The following is a 22185-nucleotide window of genomic DNA, read 5'->3' as shown; positions in this document are numbered from 1 at the left end:
ACCCGTCTCTACTACAAATACAAAAACTAGCTGGGTGTGGTGGTGGGCACTCCATGTCAGAAAAAAAAAAAAGAAGAATAAATGAATGAACAGAGGAAATAGCAAGAACAAACAAGCAGAGGGAAGAAAATACAGGTTGACAAAATTAGCCAGGCATGGTGGCACGTGCCTGTAATCCCAGTTACTCAGGAAGCTGAGGCAGGAGAATCACTTGAACCCAGGAGGAAGAGGTTGCAGTGAGCTGAGATCGTGCCACAGCACTCCAGCTTGGGCGACAGAGCAAGACTGTCTCAAAAAAAAAAAGGAAAATACAGCTTGAGTTCAGGGAATGGTATGATTGAAGCAGAGGTATAAGGATAGGAATGAGTGGCTAATCCATTCAACCAACGTTTACTGAATGCTTACTATGTTCAGGGGATATAGCAGTAACAAGACACAGTCCTGTTCTCATGGTATTTAGATTATGACCCATGGTAAATTATACTGGAATATACTGGAATATATGAGTTGGGGCATTCTGGCAAACAAGAGTCCAAACCCCAAGCTGAGATATAGACCTAATGAAATGAAGAAATAAGAAACAAAGAAAGCTCTAAGCTGAAGAATGAACTTTTGGCATAGTGTCAAGAAGGAGACTTATTGTAGATAACGTATTTTTAACGTGCTAAAAATTAAGCTAGTTAGCTTTGTACTGTAGACAAATGTACAGAGCTGGTCAGAAATAAGGAACAAGGCTTCTGGACTGGGTTATAGGACATTCCCTGAAGAAAATACACAGTGGTCTGCCAAATCAGGACTTAAACCTAAATGCCAACGGAGGCCAGTCTGGGAACATAAATGAGTGAGGCAGACTGAATAGGAGCTGTGTTAACTACAAAGTTTATGTCCCGTCGAAAAGAAGCAGCCACACAAAACTAGCTGTTTTTTGTTTGTTTGTTTGTTTGTTTGTTTTTTGAGACGGAGTTTTGCTCTTGTTGCCCAGGCTGGAGTGCAATGGCGTGATCTTGGCTCACTGCAACCTCAGCCTCCTGGGTTCCAGTGATTCTCCCGCCTCAGCTTCCCGAGTAGCTGGGATTACAGGCACTTGCTACCACACCTGGCTAATTTTTGTATTTTTAGCAGAGACGGGGTTTTACCATGTTGGCGAAGTTGGTCTCAAACTCCTGACCTTAAGTGATCTGCCCGCCTCGGTCTCCCAAAGTGCTGTGATTACAGGTGTGAGCCACCGTGCCCAGGCAAAATTAGCTAACTTTTAACAACCAGAATGTACAACCAATGTTGTCATTATAGTCTTACTTTTAAGAGCTAGCAGAAATCCATATTTTGATTTCAATCTCCTGATTTTTTAATATTGTCAAATTAAAAAAAATTAACACTCTGTGAGCCCATCAAAACACATCTGTATGTTGAGACTCACCAGAAAGCCAACAATTTGCAAGCTCTAGTGTAAACCTTTTTCACTTTGCAGAGCATAATATGGCAGCGAATATGCTTAAAAGGCAACTTCATACCAATGTTTTCTTCTGGTAGCAGTATTTTAATTTTGAAAAATTCCACTTATAGTTTTGAAGAATGAGAAGAAATGTAAAGGACAAAATAGAGAAATAATGAGATTTCCCTACTTCTAAAAATAATATTAAAAACTAATTAATCAAGGCTGGGTGCAGCGGCTCATGCCTGTAATACCAGCACTTTGTGGGGCCATTAGAGCCCAGGAGTTTAAGACTAGCCTGGGCAACAAAGGGAGACCCCATCTCTACAAAAAATTTAAAATTTGCTGGACATGATGGTGCACACCTGCAGTCCCAACAATTCAAGAGGCTGAGGCAAAAGGATTGCTTGAGCCCAGGAGGTCGAGGTTTCAGTGAGCTATGATGGCACCACTGCATTCCAGCCTGGGTGACAGAGCAAGACTCTGCCTCTTAAAATTAATTCATTCAGGAAATTGATAAAAATATAAAACTAATCAATAAGTGTTTATTAATACAAACAACCATATATTAGGATTAATTACTAATAAACAAATGCTATTTATTAGTAATTAATACTAATAAACACTTATTAATTACCTACTCCGTGTACAGTTCAAAGGTAAAGGGAATGGTATTAAATGTTTGATACAAGGCAATAAACCATTAAAAAACAGAAAAGGACTAGTTCAAGTTTCAATTTTAGATAGATATTCCAAAAGATCTAAGCTGTTAAAATTACCTCCTTCAGCCCTATGTTTTAGGCAAGCAAAAGTGCGGTTAATTTAATATTCATTGTTTATGATTAATAGAATATTATCTAACATTTATGATATAGCAGTTATATTTGCATAAGCTGTTATATACAGCACGCTAAGGTCTCTTATATTAGCAATGTAGACAGTTTCTTTATGTCCTTTTCATAATATGAGCAGTATAATTTTATTATTTTAAATAACTATAAGAGTACATCATGGTGACTATGGCTCATAACAATAGATTGTGTACTTGAAAATTGCTAATAGATTTTAAGTCTTCTCACAAGAAAAAAATAAAATAAAAGTCTATGATTTATTTGATACCTAGTTCTTGACCAAGAATCTACCTCCGCTCAATAACAATACTGTTCCTGTGGAAAAATAAGATACCTTTAAAGCAATCAATTTTATACATTTATCAAAAATATTTGAAAGGAAAAATACTTCAAAAGGCTCAGAACAACAAACAGAAAAACATCTGCCAAGCACTGCATAATTTAATACAACACGAATGCAAGTACAATTAAAGATATTCAAAATTTCTTCAAAAAGGTTGTTCATATTATTACTTTGACAGCAGATGATTCCTATTCCCATGCTCACACCTTCACTTAAGATTAGCACAAATTTATTTTGTAAAATGCAATCAAATGCTATTATACTCACGAAATTGCCTCTTCTCTGTTTTCTCCCCAAGAAAAGCAGTGACCAAACTGAGAATCAGCAAATTCATGAAGTCCCCCTGCAGCAGCAACACTGAAATATCCCCAAACATTCTTATTGCTGCGGAAATTTAGCTCCTGAACTGTTCCTGAGCTGGGCTTAAAACCCTGTTAGAGAATAAAGAATGAGAGACCATATTATGTTTCGAAGGAAGAGAAGATTTATATATTCATTGTTTAAGTTCTGTGTTAATCACACACAGAAGCAGAGAAGACACACAAAAATGATAAAGGCCAAGACCCAGTGCCACAGACCCACTGAAGACTCTACAGTGACTTAAGTGGGATTAAGTAACCAATGAAGCAACGACCATTTACTTATCTGCTCTGAGAAACCTCTAGATTTCCCACTCCAGAGGAAGTCCCAAGATATTTCAGAAGTATACGCTCAGATATTATCTTAACATTAAAGTTCATTAAAAGGAGGTATAAACCTTTTAAGTGATGGGTTACCTCATCTGGATTTTCACTAGTGATCCGAGCAGCAATAACATGGCCCCTTGGACAAGGAACGTGTGCAGAATCTTCAAAATCAATGGGAGAATCACCCCAGGGAGATACCCCATACATCATACGGATATCCTTGATTCTATATAGAGGAATCCCCATGGCAATCTGAAAGGTAATAAAACACACATCTTTAATTTTTCAGTTACTTCCCTTAAAGTGTAGAGGCTATCAGATAACCTAAAATATTTTTATTTTTGGAGCCACTCCCTAAAACATTCTATTTTTATAACCTGTATTCTACAATCATCAACTCTAAGTTGCTTGAAATACAATATATCACTACAGATAAGTAGTTAGAATATTCTCCACTTCTAAAGAAGTCCCCACATTCCTAATGCAACAGACACCAGTTCCCCTGTTGTCATTTCTCCATCACGTAATAAGAATGAAAATATCCAACAGAGGAGTAAATGTTAATAGCCATCCAAAAACAGACAGCTAGAAAGTCTTAATTGTGTCATAATTATCTCTTCCATCCCTGCAAACCACTGGAGGAAGTAAGTAAATCTTTAGTCTTTAATAGGAACCCAGAAGGTGTTCTCGATGTGGGCAAATGTTAGATAAAAATAATATCAAGCCTTATCATTAACTATTACTGCTTTCCATAATATTTGTTTCCTGGGCTGAGAGAAGACAATAATACTGACAGCAAGCACTTTACAAATTATAAAAATATATGTGTGCTACCACACTCTTGTAAGGAAAAACTTCAACCACTAATCTCTGATGCAGAATTATTTCAATAAAGAACACTAGTAAAAAAAAAAAATGAGTAGGGAATAATTATAATACAAAGTTGTGAAGTTTACTATAGCTAAATAATTGAATAAAGCATACATTATTAACATTTATTTCTAAAACATGACACATTATATCAGATGTGTCTGGCTAGAAAAAATAACATTCCTATGTCTGTACTACATCAGGAAAACCAAACCACACATGCATAACACATACAGCGTGAAACAGAAATGACCATTAGGTGTGACTCAGATAGGAGGTACTTTTCTCTTATCACAAACTGGTTAAACCCATTTTTCAGGCCTCTCTGACTTTTCTAGGCTCTGCAACCCAGATCAGGGAGACTCACCTGGAGCTGTGCTGCAGGGAGATTGACATCAGCCACCATCTCTGTACAAGGGTGCTCTACTTGCAGCCGAGGATTCAATTCCAGAAAGTAGAAGCTGCCATCCTGGCTGTACAGGTATTCCACAGTCCCAGCACTCACATAACCCACCATTTTGGCAAGTTTCACCGCACACTCAAAGAAGAGAGATAAGCAAACATAAGTATCTCACCTTATCCAACTGCTAGACCACTACAGCCTCTCACTGACTCAACTGTTCAGTGTGTATAAGAGCCATCAAAAGCTTTTAGCCACATGAGAGCACATTTCTGATTATTATACAATATCCCTGGACAAGGATGAAAAACTCAATGAAAAATCGGGAGAAAAGAGCATTTTTCACTTTGCATCAAAAGCAACCCCACCCCACCAGACATAAATGCATGCAGACAAAAAAACATGGGGACAGACTCTTGTCCAGTTTCCAGTATTTCCAATATGCTCCTCTTCTTCCTAGAAATATAGCTAACTAGTTAGAGACTAGATTTTTTTTTTTTTTTTTGAGACAGAGTCTCACTCTGTCTCCCGGGCTGGAGTCCAGTGGCACAATCTCATGGCTCACTGCAAACTCTGCCTCCGGGGTTCAAGTGATTCTCCTGCCTCAGCCCCCCAAGTAGCTGAGATTACAGGCATGCGCCACCATGCCTGGCTAATTTTTGTATTTTTGGTAGAGATGGGGTTTCCCCATGTTGGCCAGCCTGGTCTCAAACTCCTGACCTCAAGTGATCTACTCGCCTTGGCCTACCAAAGTGCTGGGATTACAGACACGAGTCACCATGCCTGGCCTGGTTAGTGGCTAAGTTTTGACAAACAGGACACCAGCACTGGTAAGTGATATGCATAACTCCTAAGTCATATATATATATATATATATATATATTTTTTTTTTTTTTTTTTTTTTTGGAGATGGAGTCTCGCTTTGTCACCCACCCAGGATGGAGCACAGTGGCGCAATCTCGGCTTACTGTAACCTCCGCCTCTCGTTTTCAAGTGATTCTCCTACCTCAGCCTCCTGAGTAGCTGGGATCACAGGCACATGCCACCATGTCAGGCTAATCTTTATATCTTTAGTAGAGATGGGTTTTCATCATGTTGGCCAGGCTGGTCTCGAACTCCTGATCTCAGGTGATCCGCCCACCTCAGCCTCCTAAAGTGCTGGGATTATAGGCATGAGCCACAGCACCCAGCCCTAAGTCATATTTTGAAAAGGAAATGTCTCATTCTCTATTCCTGGCTTTTTCCTTCTTATTCATTGGAACATAGTCATGATAGTATAAGCCAACTTCAATCATGCAAATGAGAACACACTAAGAACAGCAAGAAAAGAAAGGAAAAGAAAATAAAAGAAAGAAAAAGAAAAGAAAGAATGAACCTGAATCCCAAGATGGCCTCGTGGAATAAAACACTTCCACCAGCCCCGAAAAGCTCACCTCAGACTAGGATGGGAGAGAAAAATAAACTTCTGTTTTTGGGGGGGTCCGCTGTGTTTTTTGGACCTTTTTGTTATAGCAGTTTAACCTGTATCCTAATCGATACAGGAATTATTAAGTGCAGGTAGAATGTTGCTGTTTAAAAATATTAAAATATGAGATGCTAGCTTAGCAAAAGGGTAATGGGTAGCAGAGAAACAGATACTGCAGGCTGGAAAGATGATAATCTCCTTGTTGGGATAACACAACATTTGGTAAACTGTTTCCTACAATAACTTGGGATACTGACCACACACCAACTAAACCTTAAAAAAGATGGTCTGAAAGGGTCAGAGTGTCAAAAAAGCCAACTTCTTTTGTATCCCCCCAAACAGAAAATGAGATTATCACCCTGAAGCAACTCAGTGTCAAAGATCAAACGTGCTGCTTTAGTTTCAGCTGGCCCCAAGATAGACAATATTAAATCAAGGCAAGAGAGATAGGCTAAATCACAGAAGCCAGTAAATAATAGAAGAAAAGTTTCTATATCTAGAAGAAATCTATGAGTATGATTAATCCAACCCAAAGCTGATTGCAAGCAAATAGCCCAGAAGCTTAGTAAGTATTTGAAGGAATTGTATTTCTAAACAAACCACAAACCTGGCCTTCAAAAGCCTGCGACTGATGATTGGGATATTTGTGCCCTCAATCCTGCACCAGCAGGAAGTGGGTTGTGAAAGTTCTGCCAAAGAAGGCATAGTCTCCAAAGCCCAACTCACAGAGAAAACTGAATGAGGAAGAACTTCCCAGAAAACAATGTCAGGTGTCTTGAAGGACAATGAACAAGGGATTTACTCCCTTATTGCACTTCTCTGGAGTGTGCAGTAGCAGAACCAGGGACAGCCAGGTCTAACTGAGGTAGTATTCTATTATATAGCAGGGAATCATTGCAATTCCTACCTAAAAAGGAGGATTTGATAACTGCTACAGACCAACGATTGCTATGTATTTTTCATTTTTCCAAATGAGAGTTATCCTGTTCCTATTCCATCATTGTACATGGGTGTATGGGGGCAGGGGATATAATACTGGGTAAATAACTTGTATTTTGAGTCACTGGCCCATGAAAAGCCACAATACATATCTAATGGAGAGGAATATACATCATATAGAGATCCGGAATCACCTCCAGTAATAACCCATCCAGTTACTAGTAACTGGATGGGGCTTCAGGCTGTCTTCCTTGGACAAAGGCTATATGTGCTCTAAAAGTAGGAAAAAGGATAAAGGGATAATAGGTAGCCAGAGGAACAGACTGAGGCACAGATTTTGAAATGCCCTCCAGTGACTTTTCTCTACTTCATCGTTTTAGGAAAAAATCGAAATTTTTGCTGAGCACATGGTCACCCAGTTAGTGACCACAATTCCTAACATCCTTTGTGCTAGGTATAATTGTGTAACTGAATTTTGTCCAGTGGAATGTGAGCAGAAGTGACGTATGTGACTTCAAGATCATGCTTCCATATGCTTGCCCTCCACATCCCCTGTCTCTTCCTCCCACAGGCCACAATGTGAACATAATCTTGTGTGAGTTAGCTTAATCATGAAGATGACAATGTCCAAGAGCAAAGTTTGGCAAACTTTTTTGGTAAAGAGCCAGATAGTAATTATTTTCAATTTTGTGGGCCATATAGCCTCTGTCACAACTATTCAATTCTACCATTGTAGTGATAAAGCAGCCATAAATAACACATAAATAAATAAGCATCATGTTCCAACAAAATTTTATTTACAAAAACAGGCAACAGGTGAGCAATAAACCTGTTTCTGGTAACAGCTCATCTCTGAACTATGATGACAGAGAAATAGAAACTTACACCTTGTTTAAGCCACCGTATTTTGCTTATTTATTTATTTGTTTTGAGATGGGGTCTTGCTCTGTCACCCAGGTTGGAGTGCAGTAGCATGATCAAGGCTCACTGCAGCTTTGACCTCCCAGTGTCAAGTGATCCTCCCACCTCAGCCTCCCAAGCAGCTGAGAGTACAGACGTGTGCCATGACACTCAGCTAATTTTTGTATTTTTAGTAGAGATAGGGTTTCACCATATTGCCCAGGCCGGTCTCGAATTCCAGGGCTCAAGTGATCTGTCCGCCTTAGCCTCCCAAAGTGCTAGGATTACAGGCAAGAGCCACCATGCCCGGCCAAGCCACTGTATTTTGAAGGCATCTTTATTACAGCAGTTCAAGAGTACATCCTAATATATATACAACATAGGAAATAGACCTCTAACACACATGAAATATATTTTGAAGAATATATTTTGATGTAGAGACCGGGTTAGGACTCCAGAAAAGACTATGTTCAGGCCTCTAAACTATAGTTATTCAGAAGGCATCACTCATGACTTTGAGAAACTACTTTCTATACAAAAAGATAGAATGTGTGAACTCTGAAGATATTTAGAGGGCTTTCCAAAAAAGATAATAGAGTTGATTAAATTCAGCTGAAGACTTGATGATACTCAACCCAGCAAATAAAACTACCTGATTATGAGCCTCTTAAAAAAATCAATCATAAGATTAAAAATTTCAAAACATTTCTCTTCTTTATCCCTGTATCCTGAAATGGTACGCTGATTTTTTTTAGAAAGCGTTAACTACTTTTAGAAGCTTGACATGTTCCTTGACAATTCTCTTAGTGGGAGAACAGTAGAATTTTTTTTCTCTAAGAAAAGGATATAATTTTATTAATTATTCAGAATCATTGCTTAAAATTCCATTGTTCTCAGATTGGTGCATGAACTGAATGAAAAATGTTCTATGTAAGAAAACATAAAGTAAGCCTTTTAATATATGTACCTGTTCCATGTGTTCAAATACTGCTGGAGTAGCAATAGTAGCAGGTGCTTCTTCAATAATCTTCTGATGCCTGCGTTGTACAGAGCAATCACGACCAAACAAAGAGATAGCATTGCCATATTGGTCCGCTAAGATCTGCACCTCCAGATGACGAGATTGTTTGGCTAGTCTCATCACAAATATGGGAGATCCAGGAACTTCAGCTTGAACCTGTATTAGAAAAGGGGGAAAAAAAAAAACAATTCTTAAATTTTAAACTTTTTATCTATCTTGATAAGCTACTTTGATTTCAACAAGCAGATGTCCAGAAGTGTCAGGAACCATGTTAATCAGCAGAAATACAAAACTGAATAAAATACAGTCCATGCTGTCATCTTTAATATCTTTAAGATGCTGCATTCTTACATAATCAATATTAATTGATAAATATGAAAACATACGAACATCTGGTGCATCACAAAGGTAAACACCAAAATATTTGAAAACATAGGCACATACACAAATCCAACAACAGGGCAAAATACTGCCATCCTGTACTCTGTACAACCAAACGTACAACTTGTTCCAGACAAGATACTTTCCTGGTTCACATTACATCATATATGGTATTGTTGCAGCCAAAGGACTTTCATCTTTAGTTTTGAAGAATATTACTGTTGGGGACAGAATTCTAAAATGGTAACTATTTTTTTTCTCAGCACTTTAAATAATCCCAATGATTTTCAGCTTTCACTGTTTCTACTGAGATGCCAACTGTCAATCTTACTGTTACTCTTTTGAAAGTAATCTTTATTCCTCAGCTGGTTTAAGATTTTCTCTCTTTCTGTCTTTTATAGGGGGGAGGGTGGTAGATTTACTCTGATAAGCATAGATGTGGTTCTTTGTATTTGTCCTGCTTGAGGCTCATAGTGCTTTTTGAATCTGTCCTTGGTATCTTTTATCTGTTCAAAGAAATTCTTAGCTTTTCTCTCTTCATATATGGCTTCTGCTTCATCATTTCTTCAATTATTGCTTCTGCTCCATTCTCTTTCTCTTCTCCTCTGAGACTTAAAGTACATGATGTTAGACCATTTCACATAATCCATATGTCTTTTATGCTCTGTATCTTTTTTGCTCTGTTTTGCCATGTAGCAAGTCATCTCAAAACTCAGTGGCTTGCTTAGAACATCAACCTTTTATGATGTTGTTCTCATCTGGGCAGTTCTTCTTCTGGTCTTGCACTTACATACATATCATCATCTGGTAGCTTGAGTGGGGTAGAATGGTCTCACTCAGATGTCTGGTGATTTGTGCTGACTGCTGGCTGGTAGGTCTAGTGAGCCTCAGCTGGAATCGTTCATCTCCAATGCAGGTGGCTTCTCATCCTGCAGCAGGCTAGACTAGGCTTCTTCAGTGATGTGTTCCAAGAGGGGAAGAAGCTGTAAGACCTCTTGAGGTCTAGGCTCTCGAATTTATACATCACTTTGGCCACATTCTAATGGTCTAAGCAAGCCACAAAGCCAGCTAAGATTCAAGGGGTAGGGAAAATAGATGCCACCCCTGGAAGGGAGGAACAGCAAAGTCACATTGCAAAGGGTGTACATACAGGAATGGGAGGAGTTATTGTGGCCATCTCTTGCAAACAACTTACTATGCTCTACCCTATGGCCACAATAATTCACATACCTCCCACATGCAAAATAGACTCACCCCCTCCCAAGACCCCCAAAGTCTCATCCAATCATGGCATTGGGCTTGACGTCCATTTTCTCATGAGTCATGTCCAGAAGAAAATGAGGTTCCTTGGGTGCAACTCCTCAGGTACAGTTTCTCTTGATCCAAAGACCTGGGAACTAAGAAGACAAGTTATCTGCCCCAACACTCCCAATATTTATGATGATATTGGGAGGGGATAACTGCAAATGAGACTGCTGTTCAAAGAGGAGGAAATAGGAGGTACATAGTAGTCATTGGTCCATAGCAATTCTGAAATCCAGATAGGTACATGTTGTCAGATTCCCTTACACCAGGGTCAGGAATGCTTTTCATTTTGTTTTGTTTTGTTTTTCAGGGTCTAGTTTGGTTCCCTGGGAGTGGGTCCTTAATCCATGGCATCCCCTGCTCCTAGCTCTGCCCTCTGGGCTCCTGACTCTACTCTCTGAGAAATCTCTCTTTTTATTTGAAATGACAGCTGTTTACAGCTGAATAGCTTTCTGTCTGCTTCCTGCCCATTAAAAAGTTTAAGGCTCAGAGGTCACTTTTCATTTTGAACTGTTTCTGGCCCTTTCAGTCCCTTGGTGCATTCATCAACACAAGTCTCTTGACAACTTTGTGGGTTTCCTATGAATCATATTGGGGTTCACCGCTCACCCAAAGAGACACATCCGCAACTCATGTCTGCATAGACCTCTCTATACTTTGGGCACGTCAGGATGCTGTGAGACAGTACCCTTAAGATACTTAGGGCCAGGCATGGTGGCTTATGTCTGTGATCCCAGCACTTTGGGAGGCCAAGGTGGGAGGATCATCTGATGTCAGGAGTTCGAGACCAGCCTGAGCAACATGGTGAAACCTCATCTCTAGTCAAAACACAAAAACTAGCCAGGCATTGTGGTGGGCACCTGTAATCCCAACTACTCGGGAGGCTGAGGCAGGAGAATCACTTGAACCTGGGAGGTGGAGGTTGCAGTGAGCCGAGATCACGCCACTGCACTCCAGCCTGGGCGACAGAGTGAGACTCCCTTCTCAAGAAAACAAAAAAAAAAAAAAAAGATAGTTAGAAGCATGTTTCCAGCTGAAAGCATTAAAAAAAAAAAAAAAAGATACTTAGAAGCATCTTTCTAGCTGAAAGGGTAATTTATTAGCTACTACCTTAAAGATTTCTGAGGCCTTAAAGTCACAGGCACTCTTGAGTTGGTCTTTACTCTGAGGCATTTTTTACTTTGCAAATCTTTTGCCAGCTGGAGAGACTCGGGATGAGAAACAATTCTATTTTCAACAAGTTCTGGGTCCTTTACATTTCTGTAAATTCTGTAAATTCTGCTTGCAAGCAAAACATCTTCTTTAGCTTACCTCTCTTTTACAGTTTCTTAGCATAAGCAACTAGAAGCACTCCACAGATACTTTAAACACTTGTAGAGAGCTCCTTAACCAGATCCATGACTCCATTAAATATATTATTAGTCTTCCAAGTTACCTCAGATAACATTTTTTTGCCAATTGTTCCATTATTACAGAACATGGATCTTTTTTCCAGACTCCAGTAACAATTACCACACTGCTTTTCCAGCCTCCCTTAACAATTCATCATTCTTCCAGTCTTCATTAACATCCTCCTCACCAATGTTCAGCCTACACCTATGAGCCAGTTTTAAAGTCAATGTCTTACGTTTTACTTTTCTGTTATGGCAACATCATACCGTTAGGTATCAATTTCTGTGTCAATTATCCATTGATACCTAACAAACTATCAAAATCTTAGTGACTTGGTATAGCAACCATTTTATTTTATTTTCTCATGAGTGTGTGGATCAGCATTTTGAACTGGGCACAACTGGCAGTTCTGATCTTGCCTGGAGTAACTCATGCAGCAATAGTCATCTGGCAGCTCAACTGGGGTTAGATGGTCAAATATGGTCTCATTTACATGTCTCAAATGTGGTGCTGCTGACTGTCAGCTAGTAGGACTAGGAGGCCTTAGCTGGGACAACTCATCTCTGCTCATGTGACCTCTCCCTCTCTAATAGGCTAGAATGGGCTCTTCACATGGTAGTCTGAGGGCTCGCTCCAAGACAGCAAGAGCAACAACTACAAAACCATTGCAAATAATTTCTCACATTGCTCTGTGTTTTTCATCCTTTTGTCTTTCTTCATGCTTCAGTCTGAATTTCCTTCTGATCTACTCATCAGTCATTAATTATTTATCTTTTTCTAGATTTTTTTGTTTTGTCACCCAGGCTGGAATGCAGTGGCATGACCATAGCTCAAGGCAGCCTCAAACTCCTGGGCTCAAGGGATTCTCCCATCTCAGTCTCCAGTGCCAGTTACTGATTCTCTTCAACTGCATCTAATATGCTATAATTTTAAACTCCTATATTGACTTCTTCTTCCTTTTTTTTTTTTAAGACAGGATCTTGCTCTGTCACCCAGACTGGAGTGCAGTGGCACAATCTCAGCTCACTGCAGCCTCTGTCGCCTGGGTTCAAGTGATTCTCCCGCCTCAGCCACCCAAGTAGCTGGGATTACAGGCATGTGCCACCAGGCCCAGCTAATTTTTGTATTTTTAGTAGAGATGGGGTTTCATCATGTTGGCCAGGCTGGTCTTGAACCCCTGACTTCAAGTGATCTACCTGCCTCAGCCTTCCAAAGTGCTGGGATAATAGGCATGAGCCACCATGCCCGGCTACTGATATTGACTTCTTAATTTTAGTTATTGCATTTTCAGTTCCAGAACTTTTGTTTCTTCTTTATGATTTCCAGTTCTCTACCAAAATTATTAATCTTGCCTTTAATTTCCTTGAATATATATTACACAGAATTACTTTAAAGTCCTTGTCTGATAATCTCATTATATAAACCCTCTGTGGGTCTGTTTCTACTGTTTTGTTCTTCTTCGTTTTCAATCATCTAATTTTGTATGCCTATTTTCAATTGAGTGGTTGATATGCTGTAAGAAAAATTAATAGAAATAATTTTAAGTTCTGGATGTTATCTTTCTCTGGAAAGGATTTACATTTGCTTCCTGCAGGTGTCTAGAAGCACTAGCAATCCTAAAACATTTTGCTTAAATCAGAGGTTGAATGTTTTGAAGCCAAGATTTAGTCCCTGTGAGGGCTAGTCTATTTCCAGTTCACCCTTTCTCCCATGATGTAGTCAGTCCTTAAAGATCCTAACCTAAAATGTGGGAGGTTTTCCAGGGCACCCCTCCCCAGGAAGCCCTCTTAGTCTTTTAAGACTGTTGAAAACTTATCAGCCTTTCTACTATCTTGAACTAAAAGATATATCTAGGGGAAAAGTAGCCTCATATGTCAGGCTCACATCTCTGGGTTTCCTTTTTCTCTTATATGTTAGCCCCATAATTCTTCACTGTCTTGAATGGTCTCTAATGCCATAAAATGTAATATATCTATATCTATATCTATATCTATATCTATATCTATATCTAATCTATCTACCTATCTATCTATCTATCTATCTATCTATCTATCTATATCTCTGGTTCAGCTTTTCTAGTTTGTTCCCAATGGGAGGATTAGTTTATTCAGCCAACTAGTATTGAAACTTAAGGACTTTCACAGAAAACCATCCCTTAGTGTTTTAAGACTTTTCCACTATTTGATTCCATAAGTAATGAGTAGTTTTGAAATGTCTGTAAGAGTTAACATTAATTAACATGTCTTTTTTTTCTTTTTGCTTCTAAGAGCAGTCTTTTTTCCCTAGACCCTCTGAGTCACTGATCTACCTATGAAATTAGAATTCAATGAAAAAAATGTAAAAAAAAAAAAACCCAAGGTAATATTCAATTTCTGACACTTAAAATAGGATAATGTAGCAAAACAATACCTTATTTATTGATTTATTTATTTTACAATTTTTTGTAGAGATAGAGTCTCACTTTATCTTCCAGACTGATCTCAAATTTCTGGCTTCAAGAAATGCTCCCGCTTTAGACTCCCAAAGTGCTAGGATTATAGGCATAAGCCACCAAGCCTGGCCAAGACAACACCTTTATCACTTCCTTTATCTAGTACAGATGCTCTTTGACTTACAATAAGGTTATGTCCCAATAAACCCAACATAAGTTGAAAATGTTCTAAGTCAAAATTGCATTTAATATACCTAACCTAATGAACACCATAGATTAGTCTAGCCTACCTCAAATGTGCTTAAAACACATTAGCCTACAGTTGGGCAAAATCTTCTAACACAAAGCCTATATTATAATAAAGTGTTGACTATCTCATGTAGTTTACTGAATGTTGTACTGAAAGTGAAAAACAATAGCTGTATGGGCACTCAAAGTAAGATTTATACTGAATGCATTATCACTTGCACAGTATTGTAGTTTGTTTGTTGATTGTAAGTTGAAATTTTAAGTTGGGGACCACCTGTATATGAAATCATGGAAGACCCAGCTCATAAGACTTTCCTTTTAACTCTTGACAGTGAAGCAAGGAGTTTGCTGCTAAGTGTTTTAAGGGAAAAAAAAAAAAAAAAAAAAAAAAAGCCAAATAAAAGGTAGCATGGCACACTAGTAAAAGAAGTGCAAAGTAGAAGATGATGAGGAAACTATGAAAAAGAGGGAAGCTAGGAGAATGAAAAGAGCAGACTTCTGTCCCAATTTTCCATTTTTTGACAAATCTTTTACTATGCATTGGTAGGAGGAAAAAAAGTGAGTTAAATATGTGAGGGTAACTCTGAGGGCAGAACAAAAAGAGACCCCTGTCTCCCTTTTCTCTCTCTGTTTAAGATTCTAAAAAGACATCACTTCTTTGGTCGTCTCCGCAACCAATGTATAGTATGGCCACATCAACTTGGCTGCAAAGCAGAGGGTAAGGCAAAGAGAGATCCTACATCGAGCTTTCCTGAGTCACTCTCAGTTCCTATATACTGTAGACCTGCCATAGGGTTCCTGTGCCAGGGTGTGGTGGCCATGCAACACGGGCTAGGGTATAGACTGCTGGGACAGCAGGGTAGATGAGACATATGATAGAAACTCAGAGGTCTCTAGGCAATGTGAACTAAAGTGAGAAAAAGTCAATCAGAGAGGCTGGGCCTGGCCAAGCCAAGAGCAACCATATCAGTATCATACTACCATATCACATATGACCTACAAAGTCAGCAGAACAGGGGCACAAAAATATAGAAAGGTATTGATTTTTCTTTGCCATTATGAGGTCCTATAAGCCATACGCACCATGTAGGAAAGAGCTATCTGACAAACTGAGCACGTTTATATAAGACAGAATAACTCTACTGTTTGAATTACCTAATTAAATAAAACTTAAAATTGAGTTGGGCATTTCATTAACCTTTTTTCTCTGCTAATATGCAGGTAGAAACTAGAGAGAAAGACAGTTAGCTATAGACAAAATTAAAAATTAAATATTTTCTAGGCATCCAAATTATAGTATGAGTTAAATCATATATCTCTGATATACATGTTAGTTCAAACAAACAAAAACAGCTTATACTCTACCTGTCTGAAGAGATTAGGGAAGTCATCTGCATTGTTGACTTTTCTAATTCCCTTCCCTCCTCCTCCCTCTGAGGCCTTGATCATTACTGGATATCCAACTTCCTCAGCTGCCTTCAAAAAGAAAGAAAAAAAAAATAGAAGAAGTGTTATTACTAGGGAAGGAGAAAACTGGCATTTTTCTCCCTTTAAGAATGCAGTCATTTAGTAATTCTAAATACAATAAAATAGAAATATCTTCAAGATACACTATGAAAAAATAAATAGTAGAACAATATTTGTAGTATTAGGTTGAACCAAAAGAAATTGCCTTTTTCATAGATTAAAAAAATGACTGAATATAGGCAATTTCTTTTTTTTTTTTTTTTGAGACGGAGTCTGGCTCTGTCGCCCAGGCTGGAGTGCAGTGGCGCAATCTCAGCTCACTGCAAGCTCCGCCTCCCGGGTTCACACCATTCTCCTGCCTCAGCCTCCCGAGTAGCTGGGACTACAGGCGCCCGCCACCACGCCCGGCTAATTTTTTTTTGTATTTTTAGTAGAGACGGGGTTTCACCATGTTAGCCAGAATGGTCTCGATCTCCTGACCTCGTGATCCGCCCGCCTCGGCCTCCCAAAGTGCTGGGATTACAGGCGTGAGCCACCGCGCCCGGCCTAGGCAATTTCTTATGGTTCAATTTAAAGTAATGTCACATGGGTCAAAAACAAAATTATATATGCATTCATACACCCACACATGTAAGTGCAAAGAAGTGAAGTCCAGAGTACATACCAGCAATGATTTAGAAAAGAATGGGTCCGGGCACAGTGGCTAACGCCTGTAATCACAGCACTTTGGGAAGCCAAGGCGGGTGGATCACCTGAGGTCGGGAGTTCAAGACCAGCCTGACCAACATGGAGAAACCCCATCTCTACTAAAAATACAAAATTAGCTGGGTGTGATGGCGCATGCCTGTAATCCCAGCTACTTGGGAGGCTGAGGCAGGAGAATCGCTTGAATCTGGGAGGTGGAGGTTGCAGTGAGCCAAGATCACGCCATTGCACTCCAGCCTGGGCAACAAGAGTGAAACTCCATCTCAAAAAAACAAAAACAAAAAACAAAGAAAGATGCGTGGATATAAAACTTTCCTTTTTCACTGTATATATTTCTGCATTATTGGAATTTCTTGCTTATAGTATGCAGGTATCCATGTATTACGATTAAAAAAAAAAAAAAGACATAAGGAGTTCACTTAAAATAAGCTGAAGTGGGGTTGGGCGTAGTGGCTCGTGCCTGTAATCCCAACACTTTGAGAGGCTGAGGCAGGTGGATCACCTGAGGTCAGGAGTTCGAGACCAGCCTGGCCAACATGGTGAAACCCCTGGCCCTATTAAAAATACAAAAAATTAGCTGGGCGTGGTACTGCATGCCTATAATCCCAGCTACTCGGGAGGCTGCGGCACGAGAATTGCTTGAACCTGAGAGGCAAAGGTTGCAATGAGCCAAGATCGTGCCAATGCATTCCAGCTTGGGCAACAAAGTGAGACCCTGTTTCAATAAAATAACCAAGTCATTCCTTTGTCAAAATATTCCAGTCTTTTAAGGTTTTGCTACATTATAAGAATATCTTTAAAATGTGTCACCAGGCCTGGCCCAGTGCTTCACACCTGTAATCCCAGCACTTTGGGAGGCCAAAGTGGGTGGATCACTTGAAGTCAGGAGTTGGAGACCAGCCAGCCCAACTTGGTGAAACCCTGTCTGCACTAAAAATACAAAAATTAGCTGGGCATGGTGGCGGTAACCTGTAATCACAGCCACTTGGAGGCTGAGGCAGGAGAATCACTTGAATCTGGGAAGTGGAGGTTGCGGTGAGCCGAGATGGCATCACTGTACTCCAGCCTGGGCAACAGAGTGAGACTCCAACCCAAAAAAATAAAATAAAAAAAGTATCACCCAGAAAAAGAACATTTCAATTTTTAATCTATGTCAATCGATTACTTAATGAATGAAAATATTTTATGCACAGTCTCACCTTTTCTAATGTTTCTTTATTCTTTTCTATGCTCATATAAACAGAATTAGTATGATGAACTCAATTGCTGAGTGATAGATGATCAAAGAGATAGCTTAAAAAAAAGAGAAAGACTTAAAAAAAAAGGGGGTATCCCACAGGAGGTCAGTAAGTAAGAAGGTAGGCCTTTTAAAAATATATGAAAGCTTTAGTCACAGGTCACCCATTAAAAATATTTTGGAAGAATTTTAACACTTTAATATAATGTTAAGTAAGGAGCGGGGAGGTAGAAGGACAAAAAAATATTAAGTAGAAAAAAGTATTATGATTACCAACACAATACATATAGTAAGACCCAAAACTTATAATTATCATAAGTATAGGAATCTATTAATAAAGATTTGTATATGATATAAATCTATGAGTTGAAAAGGGATAAAAAAATGAATAGGTTAATGCGCATTATCTTTGGATGGTGTGTTTGCATGTGGCTTTATCATCATCTTTGGCTTTTCAAATTTTCTACCAGAAAATGCTGTTTATAATTATAACCAGAAAAAATAAAAAAGAATGTTAGTCGATAAGCAAAATAGCTAGAATAGCTAGTTCCTTATAAAGAGCTTCTACTCTTTTGCAAATTATAACAAACAAAATAAAGCATTTGAAATTCAATTAGAAATATTAATTCTTCTTATTAAGGAGATTACAGGATGTTTAACTTAAAATGCAAACAATACAACAAAATTATTTGAACATTCAGCATCCCTCTTGAATTTACATGACACAAGTCAAACTCAAGCAGTGTATTTTTCTACAATAGCCTCTTGCATTATCTTTCATTATACCTGGAAGCATAACCAACACTTTAAACTATTTATAAAAGTGAAAGGGGAACAAATTGGAGGGAACTGTAAGGAAAGAAAAGGTAATGTTGGGGAAAGGATCTCCTTTTGCCTAGGTTCACATTTCTACATGGATAGACAATAATTAAGAGTAACACTTTCAGTCTTTCTTGGTTCATTCCCTTGCTCCTCCCCAAGGGAAAAATAATAAATTATGTGATTGGTCAACTTGGAAGGAGGGACTGAATATGCATAGCTCAGCCTCTTCCCCTTTGGGATCAGCCCACTGCACAGGACATATGCTTTGTCAGCTCTCAGCCATACACTAAGCTGAATTAAGCTCTCTCTCTGTCGAGGGAAATCTGTGGTCATTCGGCACTGCCAGTAACCAGTGGGTGAGTGAGCCTGCTTAACTCTGGTGTTTAGTTTACAAATCTGAATGTTGCTACACACTTAAGCCATTTTCACCAACATCTCTGTTCGTAATAAAGCTGACTGTTTGATCTCTGCTTCCTGGCTTCTTGGTTCTGAATTCAACCAGTGGAAAAAGTATGTTGTTTGTTGTCCCCGCCCTCACACACTAACAGGTGGTAGAGAGAGAGAGAATCAGCACCTCCTTAAAACTCTGACTTAATCACCTAAGAAATGTTCTGTCCAGATGAGCAGCCTGCTTCAAAATGAATTTAGATTGTTTACATTTAAAGTCACTTCCTCAATCTGTACTTTTTAAAGGCAGACTTATGCAATCTAAAGAGAAACCAGCGTATTCTATACTTTCAAACTACACCTCCTGGTCTTACATCCCTAACACCACCTTGGGTATATATCACGAGCCAGGCTCCCAATCTCCACATTTGTGACTATAACTGGTCAGCTGAAAGGTATCACTCCCTGGAGTTAGTAACCTACCTGTAGCCCATCATCCACATCTTTCACATAACCTTTTTCATATAGCTCCTGGGGAACATTTAAGATACGTTTTGAAAAATCATTTTCCTGCCAGTCCACACGAAGACCTGCAACAGACAATAGCAACTTAGGGCAATTACAAGATCTTCTGCTCTTGTCAATTTTCTGCTCTGCATTCTTTGAAATGCTATCGTATTTATCCAAAACTGAGAGTGGATGGGAGAAAGCAGGATGCCATAAAACCCTGATCAGTCCTTGGGGTTAACAGGATTTAGCCATAGCATGACCCAGAAACTTGGGTTCTTACGCTGGCAAAAGCCAGCCGAATTAACAGGGAGCAACTTATAAAAATGCAAAGACATACAAGATCAAAACAAACAAAAAAAGAACATAGCATACTTCTCACAGCAACTCAGCAGGCAAAATACCTTCAAACTGTGTGTTCAGGCCTGCTCCAGGGCCAAGAGGTCTGGGAAATAATTCAATCTTTATGAGCCCTTGGAAATAGAAATGGCGGTTTTATCGGCCTCAGCAAAGTCATGATTCCATGCTCTCTGAACGTCCCTGTACTCAGCCACAAGGGGAACACTATAGCCTCTCCATTCAAACAAGAACAAATTCAACCTTTTATTTTAAACTATTTGACCCAGCAGATCTGGAGAGGATATGGCAATCTCCCTGGAGAGCCAGAGTAACAAGGGTTCAAATCTGTTCAGCCTCAAGACAGTGGTCATTCCCATTTAAAAGAGGTTTTAGTGTATGTCTGTTCCCAGTGCTTGAGTACTTAAAAAAAAAAAAAAAAAAAGGCTCATATTGTTATCAGCTATAATAATTCACATGGAACTGTTTAAGGGATGTGTTGAGAATAAATCACTTTTTGAAAATTCTTGCCCCTCTGGCACGCCTGGAAGAAAGGTTAATTACTGACCTCATTTTCTGCATCAAGGGCAACTGAGGTTGAATGGTTTTTAAACAGTCAAATCAAATCATCAATAGATTGTGGGTTGATATCAAGAAAACATTGGCGCCAGGCGCGGTGGCTCATGCCTGTAATCCCAGCACTTTGGGAGGCCAAGGCAGGTGGATCACGAGGTCAGGAGTTCAAGACCAGCCTGGCCAAGATGGTGAAACCCTGTCTCTACAAAAAAATACAAAAATTAGCTGGGTGTGGTGGCGGGTGCCTGTAATCCCAGCTACTCGGGAGGCTGAGGCAGAGAATTGCTTGAACCCGGAAGGTGGAGGATGCAGTGAGCCAAGATCATGCCACTGCACTCCAGCCTGGGCAACAGAGTGAGACTCCAACTCAAAAAAAAAAAAAAGAAAAGAAAAAAAAAGAAACAAAACATTTGCAAGGAAACATTTGAGTAAGTGGGTTTTAGGTTTTTCCTAGTGATCCAGGCTACTCCCAGGCAGGTCCGAAGACCCAATTCCCCCTGGGAAGCCCACCTCTGAGGAAGATTCTAGCCTACCCAGAGTACATCTAAACCCACAAAACCATATATATGTTTTCCCAGAGTTTTTCTAAGTTAACTCTCAAGATCACTCCAGATCACAATTTAGCATCTGTGTACCTGGAACTAAATTTATATTACTAAAAGAATCACAGGTGTATTAATTAAGCTAGGAGCTACAAGGTACCATTAATCAACCAGTATTCCATTTCTTGTCAAGTATACCAATACTTTTTCAAAAGAGGTAAGTCCCAAATATCCTACTGAGCTATTCTGTACTTCAAGATACAAACAAGAATTCAGTTCTTACCACTGCCGCTCCAGGGAAGAGTTGGGATACCTGCAGTTTGAGCCACTATGGAAGATGCAATCTTATCCCCTAAAGCCCACATGGCCTGGCTTGGAGGACCTAAAAACGAAACAGGAAAAGAATCCTGACTGTAACACCTTGGCCTCATTTCTGGCACATGTAGTTGCCTTGTATTATAGCTATTTATGTATTTGTCTTGTCCTCCCCCCACCCCTCACATATCAAGGAGATCATAAATTATGGGGACTATTATGCTTTGACTTATCTCTGTACCATCTATAAAACCTAATGTAGTAAGCTTTTTGTGCAGAGTGAGAGCTCAATATATATAAATGTATGCTGAATTAAATTTTTGACAAATCTAGCTATAATGTTATCATTCCTCATGATCCAACTTTACCAGATCAATAAAGTCTTCTTTTTTAAGTCAATAACCTGAAATAAGGACTTTAAAGTTTTAGGATTCAAGTCTGAAATAGTATACGCTCTTTGGTCTTAGGGGAACCCAAAAAGGAGACATCTTTAAAAAGGTTTACAAAACATAATCTTCATTGTTTAAGGTCTCTGAGACAGAGAGAAAAATACTTTGAGCTATATAACCTCTGTTTTTCTCTCTGGTATAATGACAGCAGAAAAGTCAGAAGTATCTCTCACTTGT

General features: G+C 39.2%; 1 protein-coding gene across 11 annotated transcripts in view; it reads right to left on the bottom strand.

The window, feature by feature from the left end:
* The window catches only part of ACACA (acetyl-CoA carboxylase alpha), a 324373-nt gene that overhangs the window by 170509 nt on the left and 131679 nt on the right, over positions 1 to 22185 (bottom strand). For all 11 annotated transcript variants that reach the window (XM_031011317.3, XM_055388359.2, XM_031011323.3 and 8 more), the window contains 7 exons: positions 21528 to 21626; positions 19767 to 19873; positions 16031 to 16141; positions 8854 to 9063; positions 4550 to 4720; positions 3403 to 3564; positions 2894 to 3057 (listed from right to left, as the gene is read on the bottom strand). In XM_031011317.3, the coding sequence (XP_030867177.3) occupies positions 2894 to 3057; positions 3403 to 3564; positions 4550 to 4720; positions 8854 to 9063; positions 16031 to 16141; positions 19767 to 19873; positions 21528 to 21626 (1024 nt within the window). The remainder of the gene's footprint in view (positions 1 to 2893; positions 3058 to 3402; positions 3565 to 4549; positions 4721 to 8853; positions 9064 to 16030; positions 16142 to 19766; positions 19874 to 21527; positions 21627 to 22185) is intronic.

This window comes from Gorilla gorilla, chromosome 4, assembly GCF_029281585.2.
Source record: "Gorilla gorilla gorilla isolate KB3781 chromosome 4, NHGRI_mGorGor1-v2.1_pri, whole genome shotgun sequence".
Lineage (NCBI taxonomy): Eukaryota > Metazoa > Chordata > Mammalia > Primates > Hominidae > Gorilla > Gorilla gorilla.
This window is presented reverse-complemented; position numbering and strand designations above follow the sequence as displayed.